Consider the following 15,738-nt stretch of genomic DNA (forward strand, 5'->3'; position numbering starts at 1 on the left):
CACTTATTATTCTTTCTGGGTCACAAAATAAACTTTTAATGTATTTTCAAGCGAGAATGTAGCTGAGTAAACTTCAAATATCTGCTTGGTTTATCAAGACATCGCATATTTGCAAAAGCGCTCCAACGTTTTCTTAGACGTCTGTTACCCACCAGCTCGATAGCTAGCCGGGGTTCAAGGCTCACTAGAATAGAATAGAATAGAATAGAATAGAATAGAATAGAAAGAAAGCTGAAGAAGCTGTTCCGGTACCTGGTGGTCTTAGTCCGGAGGCTCCTGTGGCGCCTCCCAGAGGGCAGGAGGGTGAAGAGTCCATGTGATGGGTGACTGGGGTCTTTGATGATTTTCCCAGCCCTTTTCAGACACCGCTTCCTGTAGATGTCTTTTATGGCAGGAAGTGGTGCTCCGGCGATGCGCTGGGCAGTTTTTACGACCCTCTGCAACGCCTTCCGGTCCGAGGCAGAGCAGTTCCCATACCAGACTGTTATACGGTTGGTCAGGATGCTCTCGATGGTGCAACGATAGAAGTTCACCAGGATGTCCGAGGACAGGTGGTTCTTCCTCAGAGTCCTCAAGAAGAAGAGGCGCTGGTGAGCCTTCTTGACCAGCTTGGAGCAGTTGGTCGTCCAGGTGAGATCCTCAGAGATGTGGACTCCCAGGCAAGGAGCCGGCAAGGACACCAGACTCCCGCCACATCATTTTCAAACCCCCGTGGTCTTTCGCTACTCAGGTTAAACATGATATATAAGTCACTCAGATCATTTAAAAATGTTATTGTTTGGCTTTTTACAGTGTTTTATTTGTACCTCAGTAAATTGGTTTGACTGAGATTAAAATTATAGAAAAATTATACAAAACGGATTCCAAAAAAGTTGGGACACTAAACAAATTGTGAATAAAAACTGAATGCAACGATGTGGAGATGGCAAACGTCAATATTTTATTCAGAATAGAACATAAATCACGGAACAAAAGTTGAAACTGAGAAAATTTATCATTTTAAGGGAAATATATGGTGATCCAAAATGTCATGGTGTCAACCAAGGTTATTATCGTTAACGAAAACTAACGAAATACTGAAAACTAGAAGTGAAAAACCATTTTTGTTAACGGAAATAAAAATAAAAACAAAAAAAGGAAAACTAAATAAAACTGTAATGAGTGTTCACAAAACTAACTAAAATTAACTGAATTTATAGCAAAAATGTGTTTAGTTTTCGTAGATGTGTGCCTGTCATACAATAGTCAAGGGTGAAAATGAAGTTTAGTTTCCAGATTTTTTCTTGCTGTGTCTCATTATGCTAGCAGGTGGCAGTACGTTAGTCGAGTCGTCTGTGTTGCTGCTCCGTCCACGCGCAGAATCATGTCAGGAAAAGTCGGGAGAAAGCGCCAGAGTCCAATATGACTGTGTTTTGGATGAAGCAAGTGTCGTAGTGGAAAGAGACAAATTATGAGGGACATTTCTAAAGGGAAAAAAATCCGAGTAAAGTGACGAGTAAGGTAAGTGACCCATGTTGTAGGTGACGTCAGACGCCGGAGAATTGGCGGAAAAAAAGCAAATGGTAGCATAGAGTTTAACAAAGGTTTTTCAAGCTTCAGTATTACCAAATATACTAATCAATTGTCATATAACTAACAACATCTGTTTTATCATCTCTAACACCCTGGAGGACAACGGGGAGAGTTTAGACGCTCTCCAAGATTACATCGACCGCTGTTTTCAAGATTTAGTAATGAATAAGGCCCAGAATGCATCCTCCCCGGCCAAAATTGAGACGCCGTCATCGAAGAGATGTCGCCCGGCAGACTCCCCCGGTACAACATCGCCTGCCGGCAAAGACATCGCAGACATCCTGGAGTCAATCGACAAGCGATTGTCCAGTTTCGATGCGAGGCTGTCCCTGGTGGAGATTTTACACCGGGAATTTAAATCTCTGAGAGAATCCCTGGAATTCAGCCAGCAGCAGGTGGAATCGCTTGCCGCTGAAAATACCACGCTACGGGAGTCGGTCAAATCTCTCACCGATAACGTGACCCAGCTAAACATTGAAAATAAAAAAATAAAAGAGTCCGTTATCGATCTACAAGCCCGTAGCATGAGAGATAATCTTGTGTTTTCTGGTATTCCAGAATCTGCCGGAGAGGACGCGGAGGCAACGGTGAAAAGCTTCATTAAAATCCACCTGAAGCTGCCGGAAGACACCGTAAAGAACATCGACTTCGATAGAGTACATCGCTTGGGGGGCGTGAGGTCGCGGACCGGGAGACCACGGCCTATTGTGGCCAAATTCGGTCAATTCAAACAGAAGGAACAGGTGAAGAGTCGCGGCAGAGAGCTGAAAGGAACGGACTTCAGCGTGAACGACCAGTTCCCCAAAGAGATCCTGGAACGATGCAAGGTCCTGTTCCCAGTTCGACGTAGCTTCATCCAGAAAGGCTCCCGTGCTGTCATCGCCGTGGACCGGCTCTACGTGGACGGACAGCTGTACCGCGACCCCGGCACCACACCATGGTTATATTGACTGCACTCCAGATAAGAACCCGCTACACTCTTTTCTTATTCATTCACACTTTCCCCTTTAACATGGGTTTAACCTAGTAATATCAGTATGATGTCATAGCAGATATAACACCGTCACCCTCCGTCATTGCTTTAATTGGAATGTTTCCGTTTCGTTTCTTTTTTTTTGTTGTCGCTCACAGTTCATGTGGTTTCTTTCTTTCTCTTGTCTTTCACTGCTGTGATCACCTACTTCCCCACTCACCTACAAACAACACCCTCTATTTCTCCATATTTTCACACCACGATCACGCAAACACATCCGCTCAACGGCAGCACATTCACAACAGCCTCACAGCACGCACAGACTTGCAGGACACATAACAAAAGCCATGCTTGTTCATATTAGTGAATATTCACACACATAGTCAGACTTATGGAGCCTCTCACCACACCTTTTTTTTCCCCTCTCTCTCTTTCTATTTACAAACAAGGGATGTTTCCACATTCTCTCCACCCGTCTAAACGAAACACCCAGCGTACATCATTAGAAATACACACACAATTATGGGCATGCTGAGGTTTGTCACATGGAATGTAAATGGAGCTGGCTCCAGAGGAAAGAGGTTAAAGATATTTAACCAGCTTAAAAAACTACAGGCAGATATTGTTTTATTACAAGAAACTCACAGACCTGTCACAGGTTTAAATGAACTTAAAACACCTGAGTTTCCTAACGTGTTTGCAGCCGGTTATAATTCTAGACAACGAGGAGTAGCAATTTTAATACATAAAAATGTTAATTTTACAGTACTCGATACAGTTATAGATCCAGAGGGTAGATTTCTAATTATTAAACTTTCAATATTGAACAAAAAACTATGTATTGTAAGTATATATGGTCCAAATGTTGATGAACCCTCATTCTTCCACGGATTTTTTAGTGCACTCTCTGAACACCTCGAATGCACACTCATTCTTGGCGGTGACCTCAACCTTGGACTAAATGAAGAAATGGATAGGCTCAACACAGCAGGAACTCAGCGCAATTGGCAGTCCACAAATATAATCAAACAGTATATGAGCGACTTTGGCCTTCATGATGCATGGCGCTCCCTTCACCCCAACAGTAAGGAATATACTTTTTTCTCGCATGTTCATCACTCTTACTCTCGTCTGGATTATTTTCTGGTCAGCAGCTCACTGCTGAACGACATTTCAGACACTGAGATTCATCCTATAGCTGTCAGCGATCATGCTCCTGTATCTTTAACACTAATGCACAAGAATAACACTACGCCAAGTAAAAACTGGAGATTTAATACATCATTGCTTAAAGATGAAGACTTTATTAAATATTTTAAAAAGGAATGGACTTCATATTTAGACTTTAATGACACTCCCGGAATATCTGCTTCTGTTCTATGGGAAGCAGGGAAAGCTGTAATGAGAGGTAAAATAATTTCTTTCTCATCACACAAAAAGAAAGAAGAAAACAAAAATATTCAGGAATTAGAAAAAACCATCAAATCACTAGAAGAAGCCTACGCGTCCCACCAAGATAAGGAAACATTGAACAAAATACGCAAGACAAAACTAGAATTAAATGAAACTATTAATAAAAAAACACAATTCCTTATACAAAGACTTCGCTTGCAGAATTTTGAACACAGTAACAAATCAGGTCGATTTCTAGCTAACCAGTTAAAAATAAATAAAGAAAAAACAACTATATGTGCTGCTAAAGATTTATCGGGGAACACAATATATGACCCTGGAAGAATATACAACATTTTTAGGGATTTCTATGAAACTTTATACTCACCACAAATAAACCCATCTAAAAATGAAATTGATCTCTTCCTTGACAACGTAACTCTTCCAAAATTACTAGACAGTCAAGCAATGGAACTGGATTTGCCACTGACGCCAAGTGAACTCCAGGAAGCCCTGATAAGTATGCCCAATAATAAGGCTCCAGGTCCAGACGGCTTCCCTGCAGAATTCTACAAAGAATTCTGGACAATTCTGGCACCAGTATTCCACAGAGTGTTACAGGAAATCGAGGAAAATGGCAGACTACCACCAAATATGAATTCTGCCAACATTAGTCTCCTGCTAAAACCAGGCAAAGACCCTTTATTTCCCTCAAGCTATCGTCCAATTTCTCTTTTAAATGTAGACCTTAAAATAATCTGCAAAGCTCTCTCAAAGAGATTAGAGAAAATAACCCCCCTCTTAATTCATCCTGACCAAACTGGTTTCATAAAAGGTCGGCACTCCTCAACAAACACTCGTAGATTACTTAATTTAATAGACTACTCATACAATAAAAACATCGAAACCATAATATTATCTCTAGATGCAGAAAAAGCATTTGATAGAGTTAACTGGAAATTTTTATTCGCAACTTTACACAAATTTGGTTTTGGAAACTCCTTCATAAACTGGATAAGAATATTATACAATTCCCCAACAGCTCGTATCAGAACAAATGACCAGACATCCTGCAGCTTCTGTCTCCTGAGGGGCACCAGACAGGGATGCCCACTCTCCCCTTCACTTTTTGCAATTTTTATCGAACCTCTAGCAGCAGCATTTAGACAGGCTACAACAATTAAGGGCATAAAATGTAAGAGCATAGAACATAAAATCAGTCTCTATGCAGATGATGTGTTGCTTTTTCTGCAAAACACACAAACCAACCTCTCTGAGGTAATTACTTTAATAAACTGGTTTTCAAGAGTTTCAGATTATTCAATTAACTGGCCAAAATCTACAGTTCTCCCCATTAACTGCTCCTTTCATAATTCTTCCTCTGCCCCACTGCAATCCGGAAATATTAAATATTTAGGTATTAATGTTTCTCCTAAGCTTTCAGACTTAACTAAATTAAACCACATCCCACTTCTAAAGAAAGTAGAAGGCGATCTGACTGTAAATGCCGGCAAAGCCACTTTACTTTGCGCTTTTATTTTGAAGAGTACCTTAGCACTTCCTCTTTTATTGTGTCAGACTTCCTGTTCTGTTCTCGGTGAGGCGACGCAAACACGTTGCTTCAGAACTGGCTAAGAGATGTGCATGGAGGAGGTTGGCTAGCTGATTCAGCATGATTAGCACCCTTGGAAGCAGAAAGAGGTTGGTTAATGATTGCAAACGATTGTTTATGTATTTAAGACACAGAAAGGTTGTTGTTAATTCATTTTATTAAATGCTGTAACATAAATAGTTTAAAAACTATTGATTTATGTCAATGTCACTATTTGAGTTAATCAAAATAATTTTCTATGGTAAAATGTGAACATTTCTGCACTTTCTACTTGAATGTTTAATGGTATTTGTTTGTGCATCTTTATAGTTTTCACGGTGCCATATTGTCGGTGGTTTAAAGAGGAGAGAATAAAGTTGCATCAGTCGAAGCTCTCTGCGTCACGAGTGGTAATTCCAAGTGGGCAGCTACAGTGAAAACTCTCTGACTGCAAGAGACCTGCCATCCCTGCAGAGAACCTGACACCATTTCATCAGAGATCCAGCTACCAACCTGTTACCAGCCAGCTGCATCCACAAACTGCAATCGCAAGGTTAGAAAGAACAGCATACTAAAGCTCAAGACTCCAGATACTGAAAGAGACACTGACTACCAAGAAGAAACACAGGACTGCTTACACACATGCACAAGCTGAATGCATAACTAGAAACTCTTTAAATAATGTTACGAGGCCAAAATAATTCATGGACTGCCAACACATAATATTCCTGAATCTGGTTAATGTTTCTTGGTGAGCGAAATGTGTTTTTTGTGGAATAATAATTCACAGGATGTCTGTTTATGAAAAGGTTTAAAAGGTGAAGCTCATTAGCTAATTTATGAACATTTGTTGTTGCTGTCTTACGCTAAACATACCTTTGAATGTCCATAATCAGTAAATGTTTGACACAGCGTTACTCTGTGGTAAAGATTAACTACAGCTTTAAAGTATAGTCAGGCAGTAAGGCAATCAAAGCTACAATCGACTTAAGGCAGCTACGGAAACAAAATGTCACTACCAGAAGAGCAAACAGACAACCCCACAAGCGCACCATGCGAATCCAGCTCATCAGAAGAAGAAACAGGCAACCCTACGAACGCACCATGCAAATCTAGCTCACGTGAGAGAAAATTAACAGAGAAAGGCCTAGAGATGCAAAAGCACGATATCAGAAAGCGTGAAAAATCATTCAACAAGACTTATGACTCTTGGAGCAAGGGAAACTAGAACAAAACTAAAATCCCTCTGCTCAGCAGAAGACCTCAATAAACTGCAGCAAAACATTGAAGCAAAGCACGACGCTGTAAGTTCACAGTATGAACCTATCCTGCGTAACAGTAACACCACACCTGACATTGTCAACAAAATGGACGCCTGTGTTACACTAACAAAGGAGGTATGTAACCTCATAAGTGATCGTCTAAAGACTGTTCATGAGGAATATAATAACCATCTTGAGAAAGAAAGAGTAAGAGAAGTGTTAAGCAAGAACGAATATAGGTCTGTTTTTGGCGACAGCATAACGGAAACTGCAAGCTCTATAGAGTTGTCAGAGCAATTGAGCCGTCACTCTGGCTCATTCTGTACCCGCAACAGTAGAGTAGATGCAGAAGCAGAGCTTGCTGCCAAGCTGGAGCAATCAAAGGCTATGGAAGAAATTCAAGCACAGCAAGCACATCTTCACAAGTTAGAAAGTGAATGGAAACTCAAAGAGGCAAAAATGTTGTCAGAAATTAAACTAAAAGAGGTGGAAATGCAACAACAGTTGGAACAAGAAAGAGCAAAACTACAGCAGTTACAAGCAGACAAAGAAGTTGCTATAGCAATAGCTCGCGTGAAAGCGTACAACAGCCTTGAAGGGTTTGAGAACCACAACAGGGAAATTGATAGTAAAATTAGCTCTGCTTGCTACAGAAGGCAAATTGAACCTCAGCTGAATCCAAATGCCGCATCATTCCAACCCCACAAAGCAATTCCAGAAATGACAATGACCCAGGAGTCTGTCAGCTTAGCACAAGCAATCGCTAGCTCATTAAGTATGAATCGCTTGCCAGTCCCTGAGCCTGCCACATTCAGTGGGGACCCTTTGCAGTTTACCGATTGGAAAATGTCATTCATTAATCTGATTGACCGAAAACCCCTTCCAGCAAGCGAGAAGATGTTTTATCTGAAAAATTATCTCGCAGGAGAAGCACGCAAAGCGGTAGAAGGTTTCTTTTACCAAGATTCAGAAAATGCATACAAGGGAGCATGGAAAGTCTTAGAGGACAGATATGGGAACCCATTCATTATACAGAAAGCATTTCGTGATAAACTCACGAGATGGCCAAAAATCAGTGCAAATGACCCACTAGCACTACGAGAGTTTGGCGATTTCCTCAAAGGATGCTCTGAAGCAATCCCACACGTCAAAGGACTAGCTATCCTAAACGATTGTGAAGAAAATCACAAATTGCTCAAAAAACTGCCAGAATGGATCGTGCGCAAGTGGAGTCGAATTGTTGTAGATGAACTTGACGAATCTGGCACCTATCCAAATCTTGCATGCTTCACAGACTTCCTGAGTAGAGAAGCACGGATAGCTTGCAACCCAATAGCTTCTCCACTGTTGATGAATTTCAAACCTGTAGATGATCGAATCCCAAAGAGAGCCAAAGTCTTCAACACAAACATGCAACCAAAGAGTTCCGCTCAGGAGAAACAAGACACAAACATTAGTAAATCAAAATCACCTTGTTCTGTTTGTAAAAGTGAAACTCATGGAATCTCAAAGTGTCCCATCTTTACAGCTAAGAGTGTTGAAGATAAAAGGGCATTCATCCATGAAAACCGGCTCTGCTTTGGATGTTTAAGAAAAGGTCATATCACCAAAGATTGCAAAAGACGACACACGTGCAACATTTGTGAACGTCGTCATCCAACCTGCCTGCACGAAAACAGGAAGCAAAGCCCTGCAGAAGCAGTAACAAATAGTTCCGCTCCCACAGAAGAACCTGCAAGCCAGGAAACACACAAGGTCATGTCTCATACATCAACACAACGCGTTTCGGCTACCTCAAGTATTGTCCCAGTCTTTGTGTCTTCTGTACAAGAGCCACACAGAGAAATACTCACCTATGCATTGCTAGACACACAAAGTGACTCAACATTTGTCTTGGACGACATACTTGATAAGCTGAATGTGGATGTCCAACCAGTAAAACTGAAACTCAGTACCATGACGGCTATTGACACAGTCATCTCGAGTAAGAGTGTTCATAGTTTACAAGTTAGAGGACTCCACTCTGACAGTTGTATCCAACTACAACAGGCTTATAGCCGCGACTTTATCCCAGTTGATAAGTCGTACATCCCAACGAAGGAAACAGCATTACTGTGGCCTCATCTCAGAAGCTTGGCAAATAAGTTGCCACCTCTCCAAGATTGTGATGTAGGGCTCCTGATTGGATATGACTGTCCATCTGCGCTGGCTCCTCTTGAAGTCATCATAGGTGACAAGCATGAACCCTTCGCACAAAGGTCAGAACTAGGATGGAGTATAATTGGCTCATCAAATCCCCACCTAGACAGACAAGGAAGCCAGAGCTTTGTGCATCGGCTCACAGTAAAAGAGTTGCCTGTTCCATCAGAGACAGATGTTCTAAAAGCCCTGGAATCAGATTTTGCTGAGAGAACCTATGAGAACAAATATGTGTCCCAAGAAGATGTCCATTTCATACAGTTCCTCAGTAATCACATCACACAAAGGGAAGACGGACATTACGAAATGCCTCTCCCTTTCAAAGGGAACAGCCCACCCAACCTGCCAAACAACAAGAGGTTAGCCACGGTACGTCTACAGTGTCTCAAGAAAAAACTAAAGGCCAACAAACAATACTACGATCTGTACCGAACATTCATGGAAGAAACCATCAACAGGGGTGATGCAGAGCCTGCTCCAACAGCATCTCAGGGGCAAACCGAGTGGTACCTGCCACATCATGGAATCTATCACCCCAGGAAGCCAGACAAACTAAGAGTTGTTTTTGATTGTTCGGCCAAATCCCATGGTGTCTCTCTAAATGATACCCTATTAACTGGACCTGATCTCATCAACCCTCTGGTTGGAGTGCTTTGCAGATTTCGGAAAGAAGCCGTGGCCGTAATCTGCGACATTGAAAGAATGTTCTATCAATTCGTTGTCACCCCTGAATCCAGAAACTGTCTGAAATTCCTCTGGTGGAAAGAAGGTGATTTGGAGAAAGAACCTCAGGAGTACAGAATGGCAGTTCATCTGTTTGGAGCTGCATCATCTCCAGGATGCGCCAATTTCGGTTTAAAGCATCTTGCACGACAACATCAAACCGACTATCCTCTAGCATCAGCCTTTGTGGAGAAAAACTTCTACGTTGATGATGGATTAGCCAGCGTTTCATCAGTTGAGGAAGCCAAAGAACTGATCATTCAGTCACAAGAGTTGTGCAGAAAAGGAGGCCTGCGCCTTCACAAATTCAACTCAAATGAAGAAGCTGCTCTCTCCAACTTAGACCCTTCTGAAAGAGCAGCAACCATTGAACCTCATGGGTTTGACCCATCCCCTTCAGAACGTGCTCTTGGCATTCAGTGGTCGATAAAGGAAGACACCTTCAGCTTCAACATCAGCCTGAAAGATCAGTCTTCAACCCGCCGTGGTTGTTTGTCTGTCATTGCCTCACTCTACGATCCACTTGGATTTATCGCTCCATTCAGCCTAAGTGGAAAACATATCCTACAAGAGCTTTGTCACAGAGGCATTGGATGGGACGACCCACTCCCAGAAGATGTGAAGCCACGGTGGGAGAAATGGATAAATGGTCTTTTCAAGTTGAATGAGATCTCAATTCCAAGATGTTACCACCCACACGACTTCCAAAATATTGTCAGAGTAGAGCTACACCATTTTTCGGACGCCAGTTGTGTAAGATATGGTGCATGTTCTTACCTGAGATATAAAAATGACAAGGACGACAACCTCCCACGAAACCATTGGCAGCTAGGTCGAGTTGTCGAGACCTTTCAAGACAATGATGGCTTAGTCCGTCGAGTCAAAGTACGAGTTGGGGAGAGAAAGCCTCAAAGAAAGCAAGATGCCCCTTCTAAACCTTCAGTAATTGAGAGACCAATCCAAAAACTAGTACTACTCCTTGAGAATTAAATAAAACAAAATATGTTAAGGCAATACTAGTTATGTTTATACACTACCTTAATCCATTAAGTATACTTACCTGTATAACTCTGATAGTTCAATTCAGTCATCCATTTATTAGTGTAAGAAATCCTGTACAATTCACTTGCTTTGTGAATTTGTTCGTTCATTGTATCAGGATTTGGTGGGAGTGTAAATGCCGGCAAAGCCACTTTACTTTGCGCTTTTATTTTGAAGAGTACCTTAGCACTTCCTCTTTTATTGTGTCAGACTTCCTGTTCTGTTCTCGGTGAGGCAACGCAAACACGTTGCTTCAGAACTGGCTAAGAGATGTGCATGGAGGAGGTTGGCTAGCTGATTCAGCATGATTAGCACCCTTGGAAGCAGAAAGAGGTTGGTTAATGATTGCAAACGATTGTTTATGTATTTAAGAAACAGAAAGGTTGTTGTTAATTCATTTTATTAAATGCTGTAACATAAATAGTTTAAAAACTATTGATTTATGTCAATGTCACTATTTGAGTTAATCAAAATAATTTTCTATGGTAAAATGTGAACATTTCTGCACTTTCTACTTGAATGTTTAATGGTATTTGTTTGTGCATCTTTATAGTTTTCACGGTGCCATATTGTCGGTGGTTTAAAGAGGAGAGAATAAAGTTGCATCAGTCGAAGCTCTCTGCGTCACGAGTGGTAATTCCAAGTGGGCAGCTACACTGACTAGATGGAAACCTTTACCCATATCACTCATGGGAAGGGTCGCCACTATAAAAATGATGATCTTGCCAAAAATAAATTACTTATTTTTGATGATCCCTAACAAACCATCACAAGATTGGTTCAGATCTCTGGATTCATATATTTCCAAATTCCTTTGGAAAGATAAACCCCCGCGTATCAGCTTAAAAACGCTACAAAGAACCAAGGATAGAGGAGGATTAGATCTGCCTAATTTTCACCAATACTTCTTAGCCAACAGGCTTCAGTTCATCTCAGAATGGTCAAAACATACCTTCTTAGATGAGCCCTGGCTAGATGTTGAACAGGCACTATGCAAGGATCTAGAGATTTCAGACCTACCATTTATTAGCTCAAACATCAAAAGACATGAATGCTTTAAAAGCATCAACATCAGCTTTTCTCTAACAGCATGGTGGGAGTTTCTAAAAATAATGAAGTCTTCATTAATCCCATGCAAACGTACACCTATCTGGAATAACCCTGACATATTACAAAACAATAATATGATTAATTTCCCAGAATGGAGTTGTAAAGGAATTAAATACTTAGAACATATATTAGAGGGAACAGAATTTATTCCATTTGACAGACTAGTTGCACAATATGGGATCAACAAGAAAAGATTTTTAGAATATCAACAAATTAAATCCATAGTAAAAAAGAAATTTAACCTCAGTCAAGTTGAATTACAAACACCACCAAGTGCGGCACATTTCCTTACTCTTAAATCCCCCAAATTATTATCTAAAATATACAGAACACTTTCTAAATTAGATGAATCAATATCCCTTCCTATTGCAAAGTGGGAAGCAGATTTATCAGTCAGCTTAGACCAAAACTTCTGGTCTCAGGTATGCTTAAAAACCTTTAAATTGATTAAAAATCCCAGTCTGCAATTAATACAATACAAAATACTACATAGAGTGCACTATACAGGTCATTGGATGTTCAAGATGGGCTTTACATCTTCCAACAACTGCTCACACTGTCAAGGCAATACACCAGACAATTACATTCACGCTCTTTGGTTCTGTCCACCAGTTCAGAAGTTTTGGCGCGAGATATGTGAAGACTTATCAAAGTGTCTGAAATGTAACATTCCAACTTCCCCCTTAGTGTGTTTGTTGGGCAGCTTAGATAATGTCACTTCAGAAAAGAATATCGCCCATATGGTTTTCACTGCCCTATGCATAGCCAAGAAAACAGTCCTCATGAACTGGAAAAATAAAAACAATCTTAATTCTAACCAATATAGAAATTATCTATTAGATTATATTAGTCTTGATACAGCCTCTGCCACCACATCAGATCAATTGCTCTGGGCTCCTTTGATCAGCTCCATCACCTAGTGGGGGTGGGGGGTCATAGTTTGGTCCCGCCTTCACTGTTGTGACTGGTGTGGGGGTAGGGACAGGCTTAGGGCGTCGGGGGGTTCCCCGGAGGCATCTTCCTTGGGGGGCTCAACCCCACACACACACACACACACACGTACAACCTGCAGACCGCCACACTGATCCCTGGTTCCCCTGGTGTATCTACACACAGCACATACAAAAGTCACACTAAAGGTAAGAAGTACATAGGTAAGTTCACACCACACCTGCAGTGATAGAGCCTCTTTCCCAGGCTCTCAGAGTTTAGCTGGTATCCACCTGCACTCTTGGTGGCGCTGTCACTTGGTGTTCGCTCGCTCTGCGGTAGAGTATCACTTCCTGTTCCTGCTCAAACACAGTGGTGTTTCTGAGTAGCTTATTTGCTTAGCAATTTAATTAACAACTTTTAAATACATTCTTTTTTCATAGTATAATCTTCACATGCTTCATCCAAAGCACACTTTCTGTGTACTCACTACCTAATTTATAGCCAAAGTATTCACTCACTGTCTCTGTACTGTTAGCCGACTCGTTAGCACCATGGCTACTTCACCTGTCCCTCCTGCACTTTCTTGCTCATTGTGTCAGATGTTTAGTTACTCCTCGGCCTTCTTTAGCAGTAATGATATCTGTAACAAATGTAGCATATTTGCAGCTCTGGAGGCCAGGATTACTGAATTGGAGACTCTGCTTCGCAACCTTCATTCACCCGTAGCTAGCCAGGCCCCTGTAGCTGGTGCAGCCGAAGATAGTGTAGGCCCCGCTAGCTGTTCCCCGGCAGACCCAAGCAGCTGGGGAAAGAGGGCGGCTGGGTCACGGTGAGGAGGAAGCATAGTCTTAAACAGAAGCCCCAGATACACCACCAACCCGTTCATGTGTGTAACCGTTTTTCCCCATTCGGCGACACACCCGCCGAGGGTCAAACTCTGGTAATTGGTGATTCTGTTCTCAGACATGTGAAGCTAGAGACACCGGCAACCATAGTCAATTGTCTTCCAGGGGCCAGAGCAGGTGACACTGAAGGAAATTTAAAACTGCTGGCTAAGGGTAAACGTAAATTCAGTAAGATCATAATTCACGTCGGCAGTAATGACACCCGGTTACGCCAATCGGAGGTCACTAAAATCAATATTGAATCGGTGTGCAACTTTACCAAAACAATGTCGGACTCTGTAGTTTTCTCTGGTCCCCTCCCCAATCAGACCAGGAGTGACATGTTTAGCCGCATGTTCTCCTTAAATTGCTGGCTGTCTGAGTGGTGTCCCAGAAACGATGTGGGCTTCATAGATAATTGGCAAACCTTCTGGAGGAAACCTGGTCTTGTTAGGAGAGACGGCATCCATCCCACTTTGGATGGAGCAGCTCTTATTTCTAGAAATATGGACAAATTTATTAAACCCCCCAAAATATGACTATCCAGAGTTGGGACCAGGAAGCAGAGTTGCAGTCTTACACGCCTCTCTGCAGCTTCTCTCCTCCTGCTACCCCCCCAAAAACCCATCTCCACAGAGACTGTGTCAACTCCCAAACAGACAAAAAACAAACTAAAAACCAGCAACAAACAACTTAAACATAAACAATTACAAAGAAAGAACAATACAGTATCCACATCTGAACCAAAGAGTAAAACAGTGAAATCTGGATTATTAAACATTAGGTTTCTCTCCTCCAAGTCTCTGTTAGTACATGACTTAATAATTGATCAACAAATTGATTTACTCTGCCTTACAGAAACCTGGTTGCAGCAGGATGATTATGTTAGTTTAAATGAATCAACACCCCCGAGTCATTCTAACTACCAGAAATCTTGAAGCACAGGCCGAGGGGGCGGTGTGGCAGCAATTTTTCACACCAGCCTATTAATTATTGAAAGACCCAGACAGACTTTTAATTCATTTGAAAGCCTGATGCTTAGCCTCGTCCACCCCAGCTGTGAAACTCAGAAACCAGTCTTACTTGTTATCATCTATCGTCCACCTGGGCCTTACACAGAGTTTCTGTCTGATTTCTCAGACTTTATATCTAATTTAGTTCTGAGCTCAGATAAAATAATTATTGTGGGTGATTTTAACATCCATGTAGATGCTAAAAGTGACAGCCTCAACATGGCATTTAATCTGTTATTAGACTCAATTGGTTTCTCTCAAAATGTAAAAGAACCCACCCACCACTTTAATCACACTCTAGATCTTGTTTTAACATATGGCATAGAAACTGAACATTTAACAGTGTTTCCTGAAAACCCTCTGCTGTCTGATCATTTCCTGATAACATTTACATTTACAATAATTGATTACACAGCGGTGGAGAGTAGACTTTATCAAAGTAGATGTCTTTCTGAAAGCGCTGTAACTAAGTTTAAGAATATAATCCACCCACTGTTATCATCTTCAATGCCCTGTACCAACACAGAGCAGAGCAGCTATCTGAACGCTACCCCAACAGAGGTCGATTATCTTGTTAATAATTTCACCTCCTCACTACGTACGACTCTGGATACTGTAGCTCCTTTGAAAACTAAGGTCTCAAATCAGAAGTACCTGACTCCGTGGTATAATTCTCAAACACGTACCCTAAAGCAGATGACTCGTAAGCTGGAGAGGAAATGGCGTGTCACAAATTTAGAGGATCATCATTTAGCCTGGAGAAATAGTTTGCTGCTTTATAAGAAAGCCCTCCGCAAAGCCAGAACATCTTACTATTCGTCACTGATTGAAGAAAATAAGAACAACCCCAGGTTTCTCTTCAGCTCTGTAGCCAGGTTGACAAAAAGTCAGAGCTCTTTTGAGCCAACAATCCCTTTAACGTTAACTAGTAATGACTTCATGAACTTCTTCACAAATAAAATTTTTATCATTAGAGAAAAAATTACCAGTAATCATCCCACAGATGTAATATTATCTACAGCTACTCTTAGTACCATTGATGTTA

General features: G+C 41.4%; 1 protein-coding gene across 1 annotated transcript; it reads left to right on the plus strand.

Annotated features, from left to right (window-relative positions):
* Nucleotides 1–9,494: 9,494 nt before the first annotated feature.
* On the plus strand, nt 9,495–11,409 carry LOC309720904 (uncharacterized protein). Its single transcript, XM_082558143.1, has 2 exons — nt 9,495–11,086; nt 11,307–11,409. The coding sequence occupies exon 1, from the start codon at nt 9,692–9,694 to the stop codon at nt 10,700–10,702; it is 1,011 nt and encodes a 336-aa protein (XP_082414269.1). The 5' UTR covers nt 9,495–9,691; the 3' UTR covers nt 10,703–11,086; nt 11,307–11,409.
* The last annotated feature ends 4,329 nt before the right edge of the window (nt 11,410–15,738 follow it).

This window comes from Aulonocara stuartgranti, assembly GCF_965226115.1.
Source record: "Aulonocara stuartgranti genome assembly, chromosome: 13".
In the NCBI taxonomy this organism is placed as follows: domain Eukaryota; kingdom Metazoa; phylum Chordata; class Actinopteri; order Cichliformes; family Cichlidae; genus Aulonocara; species Aulonocara stuartgranti.

What these genes read in the sequence shown, in the direction of transcription:
- LOC309720904 (XM_082558143.1), top strand. Translation starts at nt 9,692, where the DNA reads ATGTTCTATCAATTCGTTGTCACCCCTGAATCCAGAAACTGTCTGAAA.